The following is a 19,106-nucleotide window of genomic DNA, read 5'->3' as shown; positions in this document are numbered from 1 at the left end:
CATAAACTCAGATTCAGTTCTCTGAACCAAACACAGCTTTATAATTACTCTAACCCGATTGAAATATTTTCCATTGTTTCACTGTTGGAACATTTGAAACAGTAAAAGACAGTATTATCAAGACATTTACACGTTTAAACCTTTACCGTTTGGGTGGGTTTTTCCTTGGAGATGACAGAGTAAGACAGCAAGAGAAAGTTTTCACAGCATAAACAGGAAAAGGAGAAAAAGAAAACAAGAAATAAAGTCAGAAAGTTGAAACAGAAGTGCAGCTAATTATTCTATTGAATTAATTTTGTGGGAAAGGGCACTGAAATCCAATTAATAGTGATATTCTCATTCTGTTACTAAAACCACAGCGCAGAACTCCCATACTTAAACTCACAGGGATTTCCTTACAGGGATGAGAGGGCAATTTGTTTTGGTAAAGCAGGGTAGTCTGCTTAGTTCGGATCAGGTGCCCCTTGACAAATTCTCCCCTTGGTTCATAAGACGCAAAGCACTAACTGTGTGCAAGGGCCACCCAGTACACGCCAAGTCTTTTGTGCTTGCGCAAAGCCTGGACCAGAACCAGGCCATTTGAAAGCGTAGGTAGCAATGTTCTGGAGCATAATGTGGAGATACTGATGCTCGATTCTCTCTCTGAAAGTCAAAAAAGTAGGGTGATCATTTCATCCGGAAATTTTCCCCACAGTAACCTACAGGCTATTGTCAATCCCTGCCCTAGCAGACTTGCAAGAATACAGGATTTTAAAGCTTTGCTTTCAGTAAACGATGTAAAGAACATGTAATGGCACTGATCAGTTTAGCAAAAGTGAACAGAAGATTCATACTATATATATTACTCCTAAATTCTACATTTGTTATCCCAAAGCATTAATCTTTAAGACCTTTTAAATGTACATTTTTTACATAATTTACAGATTAACTGTAAAAAACTAACTCCTAAGACATAATAATTCTAATAATAATTTAAAAAAACAAAACAAAACAACAAAACTTTAAAAGTCACTTTTATTTTTGCCACTACATCCCCACTCTACTTCTAATGGCCAAAGTATTTCTGTTGAAGAAAGGTGGAAGATATGAATGAGAATGATGTAAATTATTGTCAACAAGTAAGAATAAGGCCCATTCAATGGAATGCATTAGTAAATACGTAAGCTTAAAAGAATACTTAATGAAAGAATGATGTGAAAGGTATCATACAAAATTATATCAAAAGATTTAATTTACTGACACATAGTATTAGTGAAGTACGTGTATCATGTATCAAAGTTACTAAAAGAGGGAGAGGTATAGAAATAAAGACAGTGGTATTTCCAGGACAGGGTACAAGAAGTACAGAGAAAAATGAAGTAAAGCATCAAAACAGTCAATAGCAAAAATAAAATCTGAAAGTTAAAGCAGTAATTAAAGGTGTGGAACTACATGGAAATGTAATTATTTGCATGCAGTTGACTGCATTCTAGCAACTACCACAGTGAAATAAGTAGTCTTTCACATTTGTTGAAAGTGGTATTATAAACAAAATATCCTGCTGACTTCTCTTGTGTAAACTACTAGTCCCTTTTTTAAGGCTTGAGAGTCTGCTAGTAATGACTCATTGAGCCAACAAGGTGGTGCCAGAGACAAAGGAAAATTCAATGAGGCAGGCTCTCCCTTAACTCAGCCTTGAGGCAAGGGGAGAAGAGACAAGCCAATAAAACCTCAATCATATTTATCATCCCTAATATGTACAAATAGCAGTATATGGATTTTCCTCTTATTTTTGTTGTATGAATTCAGAATCCGGTCCTTCATTCCATAGTCCTCAAACCATTTTTGCTTTTATACTGTATTTCACCATTTACTAGTTGTATTACCAACACCAATTAGCCATAGGTGCACCAAGAGTTTATCAATACACACAAACACCACACAAATGTTTTGTGGAATTAAAAAAAAAAGCTGCAAAATGTAACACAGTGAAAAGCAAGATCACATCATGTCCAATGCAGACAAATCCATTTACTACACTAAGTTGTTACTAAGAAAAGCTGAAGCTGTTTTGCAAAATTTAAATATAAAACTCTGTAAGAGCTATAATTTTGCAAAACAAGAACACATGCTGGTTATTCCAACAGGAAAAACGACCATAATTCAACTCCAGTGCTGTTGATACTAACTTTGTCACTGTTGTTATCTGCAAGGGAAAAAAAGTATTTGATGTGTTAATACATTCTTTGCTTTTTGAAATATTACAGGAGTTTCCAAATCCAAGCTCTGGTAAAGCCATATACCATGTAAGTCAAACTTACAATCATCAAGAGAACCTACAAGGGAAAAATTTAGCCCAGCTGAGCTTAAACTGAGTGAAGTCTATGGACATCTTACCTGTTTTAAGCAGCAGGCACGTTTTCCTGCAAGAGTTGGCAAGAAGGTCTTGATAAAAGCGTAATTGCACGCAGCCTAGTGAAGGCAAATTGCTTTTTTTTCTAAGCCAGGACTAAACAAGGGAAACAAAACTTCCTTCCTCATCCTGAAGTGAAGGCAAATAGTTCATATCCTGAATGTGGTTTGAGGGGAGCCAGGAGGAAGGGACGAAATTCTACAACAAGGTACACATCTGAAGAACTGCATTTGATCAGCAATGCTTTTTATGAACAAGATACAAGTTGCCTTTTTTTTTTTTTTTTGAGAAAATGAATAATACAGAAGCAAAATGGAAGTTATTTCAGACTGATCAATTATTCCAAATTTCAATGTTTTTGATATTTCATAAATGTCATTGACTCCATTTTAAATGAGGAGGTAGTTAAGCATCATTGTAGAAATGTAATTTTTCTAAGTAGTGTAGCAGCACACCAATATGACGACTTTAGGGGGTTTCGCTTGGTTCTTTTTGTTTTCTGCCTTAGGACTGCAAGACAGTTAGACAGCCCAAACACAGTATTGTAAGAAAGATGGCAAAATAAAGTAGGTTTTTACAGCTCAAAACGTTTTGAAGCTTTCCCAAACTAGATCTGCAAGGCTGGCATCGAGACAGGGATTTCTTCACGTGTCAGCTGTGATACCCTTCAGTCAGTATTATTCATCCCCTAACCATAAGGCAGGGCACCAAACAGCACTCACCCAGTCATCCTATCTTGATTGTCAAGTGCTTACTCTACGCCTGGAGCACTTCCTTCGAGGAGATTTAATTTTGTAGCTATTGTTCATCCTTTTCAGTACTAATTGCTGCTTTTGAGTACTCCTTACACAGTATTTGCTAAAACAGCGTTCCTGGAAAGATAGAGGCAGTTTGCCAAAGTGTATTCAACAAGTCTATCAGCATCGAGCAAGTCCTTGGGATCACCTGATTTCATCCTGCATCTATGCAGTGTGGACTCCTGCCATCAGCTGTTTAAGAAAGGGCTGGAAGTTACCGTGACAACGGTGTAATATAAAATGCATACGGACTGCATTATATGAGTCCACATATGGAAAATATTTGTACTGCAATATAAAGGGAACAGGTACCTAAAGAAGTTTTTTTTCCCCCATGAGAAGCTTAATTGAAACTACAATTTATTCTGTATATCAGTTGACGTGAATGTTTACCTTTCTGTAGGTTTCTTTGGATATTTTATGTACTGAGAGAATATCAGAGTAAAGAGGCACTAGGCCTATTCCTCCAGCTCCTTTCCTTTGAGGGATGGGAAATAGTAACCACAGCTTTTAAGTTTTAAGCACCGGTTTTATGTTCTTAAGATTGAAGAGAAACCTACAGTTCCCCTCCTGCCCTTTTTATTACTTAATTCAATCCATCAGACACTGCTGCTGGGCACAGAGGCCAAATGGCTTGGGACCACTCGCATCCAGTCTCCTCCCTGCAGCACAGCAGCCACTGGGAATTGGTCCCTGGGGCGCTGCAGCTCCTGAGCCCTGCCCAGGAATTTCTGGAAGAGTCCGAGGCGGCCCTGGCCAAAAGCATGCTGCCAAAACAGGGCAACGGTGCAGGTCCAAGTGCCCAGGATTGCTGCTGGGCTCAGTTTAATTTACTAATCTATTGCTTACTAGTCTAGATGCTACACCAGATATAGTATAAGCCTTTTACACAGCCTTACAGTCCCTTAAATGTTAGGTCCCTGACATCCATGTAACAAACACAAAACAACTATCTGAATATGAAAATTACTCAGGTTTTAAATCTATGTTGCTTTTTTAGGGTAAAGGCAACATTTAAAGTTGAGGTATTTACATCATAACGCTGCAAAAAAATCTGCTCAACCCCACCAGCGTCCTAAAGTTTCCCATGCGTTGTGCAGAGGAGGTAATGTGACATCTGTCCCTTTGCCTCCCTTCTGGGACCTTTCTTCACTGGTCCTGCTGGGGCCATGGTTGGTCTTTCACAGAATCTCATCCCTGGACATCACAACACCCGCCGACCCTTCTTGACAGACTGCTCTGCATTTTTGAGTGCCTGCTGCTTTCAGTCACTGTATCAGGAGTCAAAATACACAGAGAGACATGGACATCGAAATTAATACCAGGCTTGTTGTAAGGTCTAGAACACATTGTGATAGAACTCATCATGTAAAGCATTTCGTGGTCCTGATTCAATTTAGCTGTGACACTCTATGAACTGATATCATGTCACGTCTGAGAAAAATCATCACTGAAAATCTGGCTTGGCTCTTCGAAGCATCCCTTTTAAGATGAGAGTCCTTCCTCAGAGGTTCGCTTCTGAGGATTAAATGACTCCTCTGAGCTGTGTTTTACTTAGCCTTTAAACAAGCCCAGCTTTTTTCCTGTGAGGAAAGACCCTCACAGCAAAAAAAAAAATCCCACCTACCCATTTTGCTGTTTACTCTCCCCCTGGTTTTCTCTGAATCCTCGTCGCAGCCCCTCAGCTACATCCTGGGCGCCGTCACCGGCAGAGGTGCTCGGGGCAGCATTGTGCGCGGCGGGCTGCCGTGGGACATTAACTGCAGGTTTAGCAGCGCTCGGCGCAGGCGGCCGCTGCTCAGCGTTAGGCTTGGCGTTAACATGCAGTCCGGGCGCAGCAAATGGGGCCGGGGTGGCAGCTGCTGGGGACGGAGCTGCCACCTGGGCCGGGGTGAAGGCGGAGGACGGTGACGGGATGGAGGTGACTTTGGAGGAGGTTACGGCTCCAAATGGCCTGGGTGTCTTATTGTAAGCCACGCTTGCCATGGAAGTGACTTTGGGTGCAACAGCAGAGGCAATGGGCACAGGCTTAACTACTTCTGTAGATTCTCCCTATGCGAGATGAAAAACAAAAAAGAAACACACAAAACCACACCAAACACATGCACATTCCTCAGCAGGGATTTTCACGGCTCTCAGGGGAGATAACCTGCCTCGCGTGAAATGAAGAAGCACAGAAGCAAGCTTTACTGAGAGTGAAGCCATGAAATGTATGGAAAAAAAACGAGCCATGCGTTTTAGGAAAGGGAATGATCCAAGCATGCACAATCAATATGAAATTCCATGATGCTAACTCCTCTCATCATATCCAAAACAGACACCCTACAAATCAAATTCAAGACAAACTGAAGAACCACTCTATTGCAAAACCCACTGGGTAACTCGCAGAAAAAAAACTGTGTTTTTTATGAAAATCCACATTCCACCTCTCAAACCCAATTCAAGATATGCACGTTTCTCATACACAAACAGCATATGCATGTGTGTACACACTGTATATTATCGATCTCTTGATACAGCCCTTAAGAGCAGAACCAGAGCCCTGGAGCTCATTTATTAGAGGCCAGTGCTTCGGGACTCTAAGCTTTTCCAGTTGCACTCCCATCGATGTGCCCCAACGACTTCATATACCCTTGTCAGATCAAAACGCTCAAAAAAATGTGGGTTTTTTTTTTGTTTGGTTTTTTTTTGTTTGTTTGGTTTTTTGTTTTGTTTTTTTTTTTTGTCTGGGAGCTATGTTTTAACATGGTGGTTCCCAAACTGTGGCCTTTCAAATTACAGTCAGCAGAACAGTAATATACTATACATTATTTACATCCACTGGAGAGGATTTTCAAGTACAGGCCATTTGTAAGCATTTTCAGGTTTGGAAACAGCCCTCTTACCAAAAAGGGGGATTTGAAACTATTGCTTGAGAATATAACATTAGAAGAACTCGAGAACAAATAATTCCCCAGGGCTCTGAGGAAAGTGAGTGGAATTGTTCTCTGAAACTCTAATATTTAGATAAGCTTCTTTCAAATACAAATGAAGATTTCAGTGCCCATTTAAAAAAAACAAACAAACAAACACAAAACAAAACAACCCCAAAACAACCAAACAAAACCCAAACCAACCCAAAAATACTCCCCCACCACAAAACCCTACTATGTTTCTCTCTTAGGGACAGAGGAAAAACTTCAGCAACAAAAAAATGTTCTGAGAGTTGGAACATTTATTCACTATTTTTTTGTGTGGATAATCATTTGCCAGGTCTCTCAATTCTTTTTTTTGGGGGGTGGGGGAGTGGAGGGGATGGGATGGAGTGGGTATCACTCAAAGATTCAAATGCTGCAATATTCTTAATGTAACACATGGAAATCAAGCATGTTATATTGAAAGGAAAGTTTGAATGACAGTGCTTATCAACAACAGGGTTTGACAGATGGGTAATAGTTAGTAGTGTCACATGCCACATTTCTTGGTTGTGATGATGAACATACCTTTGGTACATGAATAAGATCAGGTTTTGGTACAGAAGCCACTCTGGAAGAGAAAAAACATACACATCGTCGTAAAAATCAACATCTTCAATGTTCAAGCATTTTTCTCTTTTGACTCACCACATTCACCCACAGATATATAAAATATCTCATTTTATTTCTTCTAAAGGAAACAAGAAGTATTCAAGTTAAACCCACAACATTGTTGTTAATAGAAGGCAAAAACAAACCAGATGAATTTATACATATACAACGTTAGGAACTCCAGCATCTCCCATCAAGTACTATTTGAGTTATAAATTCATAATACCATATCACCACTTAGGAGACTTCACCTCCAATTTGCTTATTGTTTTCCATCCTTTCATAAGGAACTACATCAGGTAACTCAAAAACTCTGGTCAGATAAATTGCATTTTAAACAGCGCATAACCTTTATTCAGGCAAAACCAGAAAGCTTCCTTTTTGAACAACAGAAAATCTTTCTGAAGGACTTAGCAAATTAAATAATACAGAAACTTTTTGCACAGTCTTTAGTCTTTAAAGGTAAGGTTAATGTCACTTGAACTTCACAGTAGATGGCAAAAACATTTCTTCCAAACAATGAATGCATCGAAATTGTTGTGGGATGGTGGGAAGGAAAGGAAGTATCACAAAGAAAAAGATGAAGAAGAAAGAGAATTGACAGATTTTGTTATATCTAAAGTGAAATGGTAACATGTTACAGGTAAAGGCATCGCACTTGATTGGGTTTTTTTTCCAGATTTGCATGTACATATGTGCAAAAATACACACACACACAAAATTAAAAAAACAAAACAACACAACAAAAAAAATCTGACATGCTGACATTTTGTCTACAAACATTGCTGCTGATACACTTGAATCTTTTCTTGCTGTTTCGGTAGAAAAGTGGCTTCCTGCCACATTTCAAAACATTTCTGGCCATATTTGGTAGCTGCGCAGAAAAACTGGCACCCTCCATCCAGGACCCAGCAATCATACCCTGCCTGAAATCACACAACCACGATTTCCGACAAATCTTCTAAACAGGGTTTTGAAGAATTGAAGCCAGATTCTCATTTTCCAACAGATAATTAGCCAGGGAAGGAAAAAGTTTTGTTTAATAGGAGATGAGCTAACAGAGGCTACAATGTAACTAAAACACCTCCATTGTATAAACCCGCTTTTCTATTTTATACCAGGAAAACATGGAGAGCTAAATTTGAATTGGGCACACTTGGTCCATTTAACAACCAACTTTTTTTTTAAACTAATTACATTCAAAATGTTTACTCCTTCCCTCAAAACCATTTGGCCCTCAGGGCTCATCAGATTCCAGCAACAGCAATCCTGCTGCAGGCTCAGTAGCTAGCTTACAAAAAGGGAGATACATATAATCCACATGTTATGTTGGCAGAAAAAAAAATTAGAAAAAGAAAAAAAAAGAAACACATTGCATGAGAATATCATCTTCTGCACTTCACCTTCACCATTTGTGCATCGCTGCTGGCACACATTATATCCACATGAACAGTAATTCTCAGCAGAGGGAGGGTTTTGTCCGCTCTGAGGAACAGGTCCATTCTCCCCGTTCCCACAGAGTGTGCAGCCTCTGAGAAGACTGACCTCCGGCCCTCCAAAGCTCTGGGGTGCATCATTAATCACTTCTAATTGCAGAGTTGTCAGTTTGCAGCAACAAAAGCACCATGAAGGAAAAAAAATTCCAGCACATATCAAAACTTTTCTTTCTTTTTTAAGACCAGAGTTAGAAGGCAACATGCTTCTTGCTCCGTATCTTAGGTATATTTTTTTTAATGAAGTAACTTGGAATGTTTTGTGTATTTATTAAGCTGACCTAACAGTAAGTAGAAAGACATTCATTATTCAAGTCAACTACCATATTTCAGGCTTGAGAAAAACACTTCTCTTTGCTAATGCTGGACCTAGAAGTTTTAGTCTCATAAAAGGAACACACTTCTTTTGTTTTTACAAAATAATCACATTTGAGTTTGCAATGGATGAGATTGCTCTGCATTCATCAACACAGCACTGGGCAAAAGTGATTTCAAACCACTATTTCCAGATGATCTGAAGGCATACTCTTCAAAGTTCATCTCCAAAAATATCATACAAAAATAAGAAAAGAAAAAAAGTGGGAAAAAAAGGCTCGATAACTGAAATGTTCCCAACGTTCTATTAACATTGGAGTCAGACAGCATAACATTACTTTATTTCCCCCAAACATACTTGAAACAAGGACATAAATTTGCATGTCCCAGACATACTTCAAACAGTTTAACTTGGCCTTGTTGACTTCAAACCATAATCTGACTAAAATCTGTTTATCCTGTATCGTAAAGAAAATGCTCACCCAGCAAACTGAGCCACCAAGATCTGAATGTGAAAAATGCGTGGTGGTTAGACAAGACAGTACAAAAGGAAAGGCACACTTCAAGCTGAAAAGCCAAACACGGCCAACACATACATTTAAGAAAATACTTCCTTCAGGGCTATTTTCCTTAGGATTTTGATAGATACTACCAAATGGCATAGCAAAAAAATAATTAAACCGCAGAACCTTGTACATTTTCTTAGCTGTTAGCACTTCACTTGCCACCTAGCAATTAAAGGCATTAGGATTTCATGCTGGTTTGGTCACGTTGAATGTATGAATAACTGATGATAAAGGTTTTCAAAATGAGATTACACACTTGCCTTGTTACTACTTACTAGAAAAGCAGGATGGCTCGAAGCAGGATATTTTCTGAATGATTTAAAACTAGCAGTTCAGTGTATTAGTTCACACAATATTTTCAATAACACACAAACAAATCAAAGACATAATGCTTATTATAAACAACGCACACAAAAGACCTTGGCAAATGGTTACAGTTTCAAGCTTCTTACGAATTATTATAGACAACGAAAACAGAAGCAGTAGCCACTGCTTCCTGACAGCATAATACTGAAAACGAAAGTGCACAAAGTTTTTGCGCAGGCTTCTCCAACCAATTCATTTGTTCTTTCAGGAAAAAGCTATAGTTAGCCTGCGTACACCGTTCATTTCGACCAAACATAATCAAATTTGCTTTCTAAACATACCACAAGCTGTTCCTCTCCAATGAATACTTTCATGACATTTAATGCAATTCAAAACATTCCAACTTCCAGCACAGCCTTATTAGGAAAATGAGTTAGTCTGCTCTTCGCTGTAAGCAACATGCCCAGAAAAAACTATTCATTCTTCAAATTCTCCTTTTATTAATTCCCTTTCCAAGTATTTCACCCATAAAAAAAAAAAAAAAAGACACAAGCAATTCAAGCAATTCAACAGAACCCTTCAATAATTACCAATAACTGGAAAAACACATTTTTAAAGATAAAACTACAGTAAGTCACGCTTCTGCAATAAGCACAATTTGATACATCATCTCCAAAGACCGATCATCAATGAAAACACTGTAATCTCAATAATTAGCATTATGGAAGTAAATTCAATGCAAAGCAGGATGTTGCGGACAAGTCTCAGCTGTCCTGTGTGTATCACTACACAACAGAGGTCCATACCCTCTGCCAGTAAATCCCTAAAGCTTCACTGAATTTAAAATACAAAAGACATTTCTGATTCGTCTCTCCTCCGCACTCCATTTGAAGTCCCACCATCCCTAGTCCTTCTGCCTCTTAGTAAAGGCACTATATTATATTTATAAATTAAAAACCAGATGCTGAACTCAATGGAAAAATCACAAGGTAACTGCGCTTATGAGCCCCTCAATAAACAAGGGCAGCACGCAATACCAGTATTAACATAGGTATTGCGTTTGGGGTTTCATTATCTCTGTAACTTAAATGATTGCTCATAAACTTCAGTGTGAGATATAACAAGAAGCAGCCACAAAACCTTAATTGCTGAAACGAAGTCAAGGCTGGAAGATTTTCTGCAAAACTGTATTTGTTGTTCTGAACTGCACCTTTCTAAGAGGGGGAAGGAAGAAAGGAAGGAATTTTTCCCACACTTCTCATTTTCAAGACTAACTCCTTTTTCCTAGCTGATCAATCAGGATACAGGCTTGGCAGCAGAAACTACATCCCTGAAAAGCCACTGGTCCGATCTTCCTTCGGAAAACCTGATCTTTTAGCAGTTTTGCTATTGTAGCCTGCAGTTCTGTTCATTTGCTTCATTTTCGCTGCTGACAGCGGCGGCAGCAGCGAAAGCGGCGGCAGGAGCGAAAACGGCGGCAGCGACGTGAGGTTAGTGCAGGGGCGAGGGCGACATCGGGCTTAACCGGGCGGTTTTTCGTACTCTGGGTCCCCCCTGAGCCCCCCGCGAGCATCAGCCCCGAGCTGCTTCCCTCTGACCCCGGACCCGGACCCGGAGGTTCCTGGCAACGAATCAGGAGAGGAGGGGGCGTAGCCGGAGGCACCGCGGAGGCACCGCGGGCGATTTAAATGCTCCACCCCCTGTTATCGTTGATAAAAAGCCTCCTGGAGGGCAGGGACTAGTCCCTGGTCAGAAGGGAGAGGGAGACTCAGCAGTACCTCTGTGAATCTGCAGTGACTGGGTGTGTCCCAGGGCAGGAGAGGCTGCAGTTGTTTGCAGCTCGTTGGGGAGGGCACTGACTCCCTCCCAGTGCACAAGGCGAGGAAGGTGCCAAGGAGCTGTGAACCAGGGGTGCCACCAACAGGTATTTCCCAGCTCAGTGAAAGAACAATGGTATCTACCCGGTGGAAGAAGACCAAAATGGATGTGGGAACCCAGACAGAACTTCCACAGAAGGAGGCGATGGTGCAGGTTGCGGGCTGCAGGGAATGCTACAGCGTCTCTGTGGTGTCAGGGGGCTGTGTGCGCTGTGAGCAGGTAGATGATCTGCTCGGCCGAGCGGCACAACTGCAAAGCCAGGTTGAAAGGCTTCAAGCCGAAGTAGAAAGGCTTAGGAGCATTCGGGAGGCTGAAATGGAGATAGACTGGTGGAGCCAGGCTCTGCCCTCCCTGCAACAAAAATGGGAGCACCTGCCGGAGAGCTCCCAGGATCGAGGGACCCCTGTACTCTGCCCCTCTCAGGTGGAAAACGATAACCTAGAGGAGAGGAGTGAGTGGAGGCAAGTCTATGGCCGTGGCAAAAGGCGAGTGCCCTCCTTGCCTACCTTGCCTCCACAGGTGCCTCTGAGCAATAGATATGAAGCCCTAGTGGAATACAGCCGGTCCAATGGGGATGTGGTGGAGAGGCAACCTATATCAGAGGTCCCACCACAGTCAGAAAAACCTGACGGGCGTATAGCTACCTCCTCCACAAGGAAGAAGAGAAGAGTTTTAGTGGTTGGAGACTCCTTCCTAAAGGGATCTGAGGGCCCAATATGCAGAGCTGACCCCCATCACAGGGAGGTCTGCAGCCTGCCTGGAGCCCGAATCAGGGATATCACCAGGCAACTCCCCAACCTGGTGAAGGCCACAGACTACTACCCCCTGCTGATCTTCCAGACAGGTGGGGAAGAAGCTGCATCCCGTAGTCTGAGGGGGATGAAGAAAGACTACAAGGCCCTAGGGCGGTTGGTGAAAGAGTCTGGAGCACAAGTTGTTTTCTCCTCCCTCCTTCCATTTTCAGGTGATGACGTTGTTTGGAATAGTAGGATTCTCTCTATTAACGCCTGGCTACGAGACTGGTGCTACAGGCAGGGCTTTGGGTTCTTTGATAATGGCTGGTTTTATAAGACAACAGGCGTGACAGTGATACATGGGAAAGGTTTATGTCGTAGGGGCAAAAGGGTTCTGGGACAGGAATTAGCAGGGCTCATTCGGAGAGCTTTAAACTAGATTCGAAGGGGGATGGGGTGGTAGCTGGGCTTGCACCACTGGGGCAACGCTCTAGTGTTGAGGTAGACCAGGAGGCCCCCCATCCCCCTGGGGTGAAATCAGGGGGTGAATCTGGGATGAAATCGGTGTGCCCAGCTCGCTCCCTGAAATGCCTGTGCACCAATGCACGCAGCATGGGGAATAAGCAGGAGGAGTTAGAAATCCGTGTTCGGTCGGGGGGCTATGATTTAGTGGCAATCACAGAGACTTGGTGGGACGCCTCGCATGACTGGAATGTGGTCATGGATGGCTATGTCCTGTTCAGGAAAGACAGGCCACTAAGGAGAGGTGGTGGAGTTGCTCTTTATGTGAGTAAGCAGCTAGAATGTATTGAGTTCTGTCCAGAGGCGGATCAAGAGCGAGCTGAGAGTTTGTGGGTGCGAATTAAGGGGCAGGCTGGCAGGGGTGATACTGTTGTGGGTGTCTATTACAGGCCACCGGATCAGGATGAGGACGGTGATGAGGCCTTCTACAGGCAGCTGAGAGCAGTCTCGCAATTACAGGGCCTGGTTGTCGTGGGGGATTTCAACTACCCTGATATTTGCTGGGAGGCCTACTCAGCCAGCCATCCTCAGTCCAGGAGGTTCCTCCAGTGCATTGATGATAACTTTCTGATGCAAATGGTGGATGAGCCAACTAGGAGAGGAGCGCTGCTGGATCTGATCCTCACTAACAAGGAGGGTCTGGTTGAAGAGGTGAAGGTTGAGGGCAGCCTTGGTTGTAGCGACCATGAGATGGTAGAGTTCAGGATCTCATGTGGCAGGAACAGAATAGCTAGCAGAATCGCAACCCTGAACTTCAGGAGGGCCATCTTTGGCCTTTTCAAGCAATTGCTAGGGGAAATCCCATGGGACAGGGTACTAGAAGGTAAGGGGGCCCAAGATAGTTGGTTAGCATTCAAGGACTGCTTCTTCCAAGCTCAAGATCAGAGCATCCCAGCAGGTAGGAAGTCAAGGAAGGGTACCAGGAGACCTGCATGGTTGAACAGGGAACTGCTGGGCAAACTCAAGTGGAAGAAGAGGGTGTACAGATCGTGGAAGGAGGGGCTGGCCACTTGGGAGGAATATAAGTCTGTTGTCAGAGGATGTAGGGAGGCAACTAGGAAAGCTAAGGCCTCCTTGGAATTAAACCTTGCAAGAGAGGTCAAGGACAACAGAAAGGGCTTCTTCAAATACATTGCAGGTAAAGCCAACACTAGAGGCAATGTAGGCCCACTGATGAATGAGGTGGGGGTCCTGGAGACAGAGGATAAAAAGAAGGCGGAGTTACTGAATGCCTTCTTTGCCTCTGTCTATACTGCTGGAGGCTGTCCTGAGGAGCCCCGGACCCCTGTGGCCCCAGAAGAAGTCAGGATAGAGGAGGAATCTGTCTTGGTAGATGAGGGCTGGGTCAGGGACCAATTAAGCAACCTGGACGTCCATAAATCCATGGGCCCTGATGGGATGCACCCGCGGGTGCTGAGGGAGCTGGCGGAAGTCATTGCTAGGTGTCCTGGTTTGGCCTAAACCAGGCCGATTTTCCTTTCAGTGATTTTTACTTTCAGCTAAGTCTCCTCTAACTAACTGCATGTTTTTGCAGACAGTGTCTGCTTCCAGGACTGATAACGCTCGAAGTTTGTAGTTATCACTGAGGCACCGGTAGGGATGTTGTGCAGAAAGGCTCTTGCTGTACTTATTCTTGAGAGAAACCAAGGTCACTGCTGAATTCCTCATTGCTTACGAGTGAAGAGCCGAAGGGGGGTCGCAGCTGCAGTGGGAAGCAGACAGGGCAGGTGACCCAAAATTGACCAACGAGGGTATTCCATCCCATACACGTCATTCTCGGTATGAAGTGGGGGGATCACGAGGGTCTCGCTCTCTTTCTGCTATGGCCGGTGTCCAAGGAGGACTCCGTCTGTTTTCCTGCTGCCCCCGATCCGTGCGTTCCTGAATCCAGCTCTCGACCATCGCTAGGCCCAGGCTGGGCCTTCCCGGAGCCTGCCCTGCAGTGCCGGTGGTGACGTGGCTGACTTCAGGGGAGCTCAATCTTGGTTTTGTATATATATTTGTATATATTTGATTATTTCTATTATTATTATTATAGTTTTTTTTTCATTATTATAGTTTATTAAAACTGTTTTAATTTTCCAACCCAGAAGTCTCTCTCCCTTTTCCCTTTCCCTTTCCCTCTGGGGGGAGGGGGGGGGGATAACAGAGGGCATCTGCCGCAGGTTTAATCGCCAGCCCAGCTTTAAACCGTGACACTAGGCCACTCTCCATCATCTTTGCTAAGTCGTGGGCAACGGGAGAGGTGCCTGAGGACTGGAGGAAAGCGAATGTCACTCCAGTCTTCAAAAAGGGCAAGAAGGAGGACCCGGGGAACTATAGACCGGTCAGCCTCACCTCCATCCCCGGAAAGGTGATGGAGCAACTTGTTCTTGGTGCTGTCTCTAGGCACATCAAGGATAGGGGGATCATTAGGGGCACTCAACATGGCTTCACCAAGGGGAAGTCTTGCTCAACCAACTTGATAGCCTTTTATGAGGATGTTACCCGGTGGATAGATGATGGTAAAGCTGTGGATGTGGTCTATCTCGATTTCAGTAAAGCGTTTGACACGGTCTCCCACAGCATCCTCGCAGCTAAACTGGGGAAGTGTGGTCTGGATGATCGGGTAGTGAGGTGGATTGTGAACTGGCTGAAGGAAAGAAGCCAGAGAGTAGTGGTCAGCGGGACAGAGTCCAGTTGGAGGTCTGTGTCTAGCGGAGTCCCGCAAGGGTCGGTTCTGGGACCATTTCTATTCAATATATTCATTAATGACTTGGATGAGGGATTAGAGTGCGCTGTCAGCAAGTTCGCTGATGACACAAAACTGGGAGGAGTGGCTGATGTGCCGGAAGGCTGCGCAGCCATTCAGAGGGACCTGGACAGGCTGGAGAGTTGGGCGGGGAGAAATTTAATGAAATATAACAAGGGCAAGTGTAGAGTCCTGCATCTGGGCAAGAACAACCCCATGTACCAGTACAAGTTGGGGGCAGACCTGTTGGAGAGCAGCGTAGGGGAAAGGGACCTGGGGGTCCTAGTGGACAACAGGATGACCATGAGCCAGCAGTGTGCCCTTGTGGCCAAGAAGGCCAATGGCATCCTGGGGTGTATTAGACGGGGTGTGGTCAGCAGGTCGAGAGAGGTTCTCCTCCCCCTCTACTCTGCCCTGGTGAGGCCGCATCTGGAGTATTGTGTCCAGTTCTGGGCCCCTCAGTTCAAGAAGGACAGGGAACTGCTAGAGAGAGTCCAGCGCAGAGCCACGAAGATGATTAAGGGAGTGGAACATCTCCCTTATGAGGAGAGGCTGAGGGAGCTGGGTCTCTTTAGCTTAGAGAAGAGGAGACTGAGGGGTGACCTCATTAATGTTTATAAATATGTAAAGGGCAAGTGTCAAGAGGATGGAGCCAGGCTCTTCTCAGTGACATCCCTTGACAGGACAAGGGGCAATGGGTGCAAGCTGGAACACAGGAGGTTCCACTTAAATATGAGGAAAAACTTCTTTACGGTGAGGGTGACTGAACACTGGAACAGGCTGCCCAGAGAGGCTGTGGAGTCTCCTTCTCTGGAGACATTCAAAACCCGCCTGGACGCGTTCCTGTGTGATATGGTCTAGGCAATCCTGCTCCGTCAGGGGGACTGGACTAGATGATCTTTCGAGGTCCCTTCCAATCCCTAACATTCTGTGATTCTGTGATTCTGTGATTTTATCTCTACAGAGCAGTCAGTTGACAGGGCAGAAAGCTTTCATAAATTAGCCAACTCATGAAAGAAAGATGACAAGCAGAAAACGTTTAACATATATATCACACCATGACTTTCACTAGGGGTTATCTGAACGAAAACAAATGCAGACGTAATTTAAAGCACAGAAAAAAAGAACAATCCAAATATATTTTTTTTTTCCTTAGACCCAAGCCCTTTCTCTATCACAGACAATTTATTTCTTACCAACCCTGCTCTGGCTCACAACAATAGAAAAGCAAAAACATTCTTAAGCCTGCTTCTTGTTATGTACCACCGGAAACGGATGCCTTACATATACTAATATAACCTACAACTACATTTCCCAGAGTTTCGTAGAAACATACACACTGCCCTGGGCAGCACCAGTTGGTAAAGCAGCAGTTCAGCAATCTTGCCATCACAAGCATACGTGGCCTTGAGACTGCAAACGTGTGCACATCCCAATGCATGGCAAAGCAGAGGTAGCAAAATTATCACTAAGCACTACTCAATGAGAACAGGAATCTGTTGCAGTTATTGGAAAAAGGAGATTACTTTTTTTTCTCCTTAAGAAACATGGTAATGTTTTCAAATCTGTACTCTGATCATCATGCTTGCTAACATACCAAGAGATGGCTGTCACCAATGTTTTACCATTCTATGATTCTATTTCTTAAGTCATTCTCCTTGTTCTAGTTTATTATGTTAGTTTTCATTTAGTTGAACATATCACATCATGACAAATACGGAAATGTTAATTACAATCAAACAATGCAGACTTCAGCACTGACCACCTGCTTAAGAGAGCAAATGGCAACTTCAAACCAGAGAGAAGACGGGATGCATAATGGCATTGCGGATACCGAACATCTCCAGGAGTCTTAGTATGAACATCTCAATCTGCAAACTAATTCTTACATTAAAAATGCATTATTTCTCCTCTTGTCCTAAAAACACAGGCTATAAACTCATGCTAGATCAGACATTAAAATGCAAACAGTGTGAGAGACAGTTGTCTCAGCATTAACAAAATATTGAAAAGAGTTTCTGTGGATGCTCCATTTATATCTTAAATGACAGAAAAGGATCTCTTCAGTCAAATGGCTATTTTTAAACAGCTTATATCTTTTGGGCTTCATGCCCTTTGATGAGCTATATTTAATGGAGTATGCTGAGGATATCAGTATTTCTTGACAGAATACTCAAGATAATACCTTACTTCATTATATTTAGCCTGGGAATATTAGCTCACGAGTCACCCTCAACAGATTCTACATTTCCAGTAAGTTTAAAGGGAAAGAGTTAATATAACATGCATGTCAGCATTTTAAATCTGGTATACACTACATAATACCTTTACATCCTCACACTGTACATTCCCCCAGCACACTAGATTACGATGAAGCACTAGGTCAGGTAAAAGCAAGAAAAATTATGTTCTTGCTTTACTGGCTATTTGATAGCTGGCCAAATTAAATGTACATACCCCCTCTTAAATTTAAATAAGGTTTAGGATTTCATCATTATGTGTTAAAATAAACAGTGCTGACATTTTAGGAGAGAAACAAGCTGCCCTCTGCTTTGGTATTCCTAGCCACAAAGAATTAGTTGTTTTCAAGACCTCCCAAAGGCAACCACTGCTCATAGTCTCATTCCTGTGGTCTGTGGCAACCCTGCCGAATGCATTTGTAAAGAGAGTTTAAGTGCAGGCAGACAATATTTTATTCTATGAAAGCAAAACCAAAAACCAAACAAAAAGCTAAAGAAAAAATACTGTGGAATTTATCTCACTTACCTTTTGACTGCCAGAGACTTTTTAAAAATGTGCATCTTGTTCCCATGAAGGCAGAAGGTTTAGAAACCTGGAGAGCCCACATGTATGACCACCACTGGACTAGGGGGCACATCTGTCCGTACCTGCCCATGACTCCCCTGGTCAGAGCCCAAACAGGTAAAGCACCCCCAATACCAAGTATGGCTGGTGCCTTACAATCCCGTAGGGCAGATCACTGCTGGCTGTCCTAGAAAAGTTACAGAGTAGCCTATATACAAGTGGGAGCTCAGCATGTCTAAATGATTGAGTTCGGTGGGCAGGAATCCCATCTTGCCACTGCCTGGCTACTAGCAAGTGACGGGAAAGCTAATGTCTTGTATATAAGACCTCCTTATACTTTACTTTCAGTGATGCTCGTCATTTCTATCAGTTATACCTTCTTATAAACTGATTTTTTTCTTTTCCTTAAGCTTTCCTAAAGCTGTCTTGCCAAGTAACAGTATCCACGTAATGGTTAAGTGCAAATAACAAGACAAAACACTATACCTGGGCTTTTAATAAAGTGAAATTTATACATTTGGTTTTCTTTAGAAGTGCTTATTAGATACTAATTCTAACACAGCAAGCTACCTTTTAAAAATAGCCAGCTTAATGAAAAGCACAGGTCTAAATGACTCGCAGACCTAGTCAGTCCTCCAAAGCCCTCAAAGAAAAATGCTCAACTTCATGCTGACTTCAGTCTGTCATCAAATCTAGGTTATAATTTAGGAGATTCAACACTAAACACCAGATTATATTTTCCAGTGCTTTCCGCAATATGGTGACTAATGTTTAAATTACCTCCTTTGTCTAAAACACAGCCCAAAGAAGCTTGAAAGTGCAGTCGTATCTATTTTAACTGGAAATTCATGACAAACAGCTCCCCAATCCCAAACATATCCTTATTTGGGATTTTTGTTTTTTTCCCCCTTAAGCACATGCTTGGGAATGAGCATTTATGTAATTTTTTTCTCTCAAATGAAGAATCTGGCAATTTAGAGAGCCAATAGATTATTATATTT

General features: G+C 42.7%; 1 protein-coding gene across 6 annotated transcripts in view; it reads right to left on the bottom strand.

The window, feature by feature from the left end:
- The window catches only part of PDLIM5 (PDZ and LIM domain 5), a 142,358-nt gene that overhangs the window by 55,724 nt on the left and 67,528 nt on the right, over positions 1-19,106 (bottom strand). For 4 of the 6 annotated variants that reach the window (XM_068403182.1, XM_068403186.1, XM_068403181.1 and 1 more), the window contains exons 4-6: positions 6,672-6,714; positions 4,817-5,241; positions 147-164 (exon numbers count right to left, since the gene is read on the bottom strand). In XM_068403182.1, the coding sequence (XP_068259283.1) occupies positions 147-164; positions 4,817-5,241; positions 6,672-6,714 (486 nt within the window). Of the gene's footprint in view, positions 1-146; positions 165-2,168; positions 2,186-4,816; positions 5,242-6,671; positions 6,715-19,106 lie in introns of all 6 variants that reach the window. The other 2 variants (XM_068403184.1, XM_068403185.1) reach the window with 2 other exon arrangements.

Source organism: Nyctibius grandis, chromosome 6 (genome assembly GCF_013368605.1).
Source record: "Nyctibius grandis isolate bNycGra1 chromosome 6, bNycGra1.pri, whole genome shotgun sequence".
Taxonomy (NCBI): Eukaryota; Metazoa; Chordata; class Aves; order Nyctibiiformes; family Nyctibiidae; genus Nyctibius; species Nyctibius grandis.
This window is presented reverse-complemented; position numbering and strand designations above follow the sequence as displayed.